This window comes from Rhagoletis zephyria, unplaced genomic scaffold (assembly GCF_001687245.7).
Source record: "Rhagoletis zephyria isolate East Lansing unplaced genomic scaffold, Rhagoletis_zephyria_1.1 Rzeph_scaffold_03731, whole genome shotgun sequence".
NCBI classification, from domain to species: Eukaryota; Metazoa; Arthropoda; class Insecta; order Diptera; family Tephritidae; genus Rhagoletis; species Rhagoletis zephyria.
The window spans coordinates 56,297-59,000 of NW_016160814.1; the positions used below are offsets into that span (position 1 = coordinate 56,297).

The window sequence follows — 2,704 nt, forward strand, 5'->3', positions numbered from 1 at the left end:
AAAATATCTTTATTATTAATGTTAATTGTAATTTTTATTCATAATATTGATTACTAACTATGTATATTAGGTTAACAATGCATTTTGAAAAATAAATTTTGCAAAATAAAAATCAAAAAAAAGTTTAAGATTTTTTATTTATTGTTTTTAAGGTTATTTTGAATTCGCTGTGAAGAGAATGCAACCCTGCGCCAGCTGAAGTGGGCAATGCTAGACGAGTGCAGCTATATGTTTTCCTTACGAAGTATCTGAATGAGTGCGACAGTGATGCAAGGATCACACGTACAGGGGGAAAGTGGTGACAATCTGCACACCGCCCATACAAATGTCCCAGTTTTGTCACCAGTTTTGAAGTGACTGAAACCCGCGGTTTCACCAGATTTTTCACCACTTTTGGCTGGCAGGGCTGACTGCTATTGGAACAGACTAAGGCTTTCTGCACATTGGTCGTCCAATCACGGTTGCTTCATCGTTACAATCATGATGCAACGATTACATGACGACTACACTTACGCACACTCGGTCGTGATATTTCAATTCATTTGGCGTCTAAAAATTCACTTGGAGCAGGTATTGTCTGTTTTTCTTGTTGATATTTCCGCGAAATATTTACAAAAACCTGCAATTTTTTAAATATAGACTGTGCTGCAACAATTCTAGGTATCATTTTTCAGAAATATCTCTTCTTTTCTTTTCCTGAAATGTGTTTTGTGCATGCACACAGAGAGTTTTTACAATTTCGTCACATTTTATAGTTAAAACGCACACATTTATGGAGTTTTAATACAATTATCCACTTTTTAATAATTTCCACAGATTTTATTCAAAAAAATACTAATTTTTATGCAATTTTAATGCAAAGATCAACTTTTCCACTAATTTTTCCCCATAAAATGTAAACAAACAATGCGTGTACAACGATTAGTAAACGACAGCGCCGTACTTAACCGTTTCCAGATCTTCTACGATTTGCCGATAACTAGCCGATAACGACAAGTGTGCAGATCTCATTTGAAATGCACGTGCTCGGGTCAAAATTTCAGGGGTAGACGATAACGCACGACAAGTGTGCAGATAGCCTAATTATGTACGCACAAAAGTCGATGCATCGAAAAAAGTCCATCGATATATCGATGTATATCGGAAAGTCGAAAACATCGGTTATATTCGATACAGAATAGCAAACATCGATGTTTTTTTTTGCATCGCTGGAAAGATGGCAAGCTTGAGCAGGTATGGACGTATATTCAAACAAAGTTAAATAGCGAAATCTATTGAACGCAGTATTTTCATGGTGTTAGGGTCGATGGTAACAACAAATTGTGTTGTTACGCGCATCCAGACGCACCACTAATTGAGGACTATCGGGCTGGAGACATGATATGTTCGGATTGTGGGCTTGTAGTTGGTGACCGCGTCATTGATGTGGGATCTGAATGGCGTACATTTAGTAATGAGAAAAGCGGAGTTGACCCCAGTCGCGTTGGTGGGGCGGAAAATCCATTGCTGGGTGGCAGCGATTTATCTACTATAATTGGACCTGGGACCGGGTCCGCTTCTTACGATTCTTTTGGCGCACCAAAATATCAAAATAGGCGCACAATGAGCAGTTCCGACAGGTCATTGATTTCAGCTTTTAAAGAAATCTCAACGATGGCTGATCGAATAAATCTCCCAAAAACCATAGTGGATCGTGCGAATAACCTTTTCAAACAGGTATGTTATGAATATGTATGTACCAATACACCCCGCGGGTACTGTTTATGAATTTGTACAACGATTTTGGATTGCTGTGCCCAAACGCATGAATCGAATCAAAAAACTTGTACACACACTTGTAGACAACAGTTCACGCTTTATTACAAAAATTTAATTTACTAAATCTGTGCACTAATTTAACAATAATGTCGGTTGGAAATATGGTATTTGTTGCAAATTTTTGTTATAAATTTGTATATACATTTTTATATACAAGATATTTTTATAAAACACCCAGTAACCAAAATAGACATCACTGGGGCGGCAGCCCCAGGTTTACCACACAGAAAGGGAATTCTAGTTACCTCATCCTTTCCCAAGGTTACATCACTGGGGCGGTAGAAAAAAATCTAAAATTCCCCTATTTTCAAACAGCTCCCCATAGGTCTGTGGGAGGGGTTGGGGGGGAGGGGTGACTTTTCATAAAGCGGCGTCAATCCTCTTTCGTTTAGGGGGGATTTGTGGGGCCCACACCCCCTCCCCCTCCGCCCCCACCCATAAATCGTTGTACAAATAGCTAAACATTTCCCCACCCCGCTATTTATAGTTTTGGATATATTTGTTCAGATACTTGTGTCTGAATCTCGCCCTCTCCAAACCCCCCCTAAACTCCCCCCATTCTAAAGAGGACAGTCCCCACTTTACGAAAAGCCACCAAATAGAATTCTCCTTTTGGTGTGCACCAACTGGGGCTACCGCCCCGCCTTGGGGAAGGATGAGGTAACTAGAATTCCCTTTCTGTGTGGTAAACCTGGGGCTGCTGCCCCAGTGATGTCCATTATTTATTAAATTAAATAAATTAAATTAAATTACAGATTAAATAAATATTTGCCATGGAAAGGTTTATATTTTTAATGCTTACTGAGTTATATCTTATCTTTTGTCTCTCATTCTTTTTCCCAAAACACCCCCCAATAGAAAGGAGACAGTCGCCGCTTTCTAAAAA

General features: G+C 39.1%; 1 protein-coding gene across 1 annotated transcript; it reads left to right on the forward strand.

Annotated features, from left to right (window-relative positions):
- Positions 1-1,147: 1,147 nt before the first annotated feature.
- On the forward strand, positions 1,148-1,787 carry LOC108369545 (transcription initiation factor IIB-like). Its single transcript, XM_017624669.1, has 2 exons — positions 1,148-1,233; positions 1,302-1,787. The coding sequence occupies exons 1-2, from the start codon at positions 1,217-1,219 to the stop codon at positions 1,765-1,767; spliced, it is 483 nt and encodes a 160-aa protein (XP_017480158.1). The 5' UTR covers positions 1,148-1,216; the 3' UTR covers positions 1,768-1,787.
- Positions 1,788-2,704: the final 917 nt, after the last annotated feature.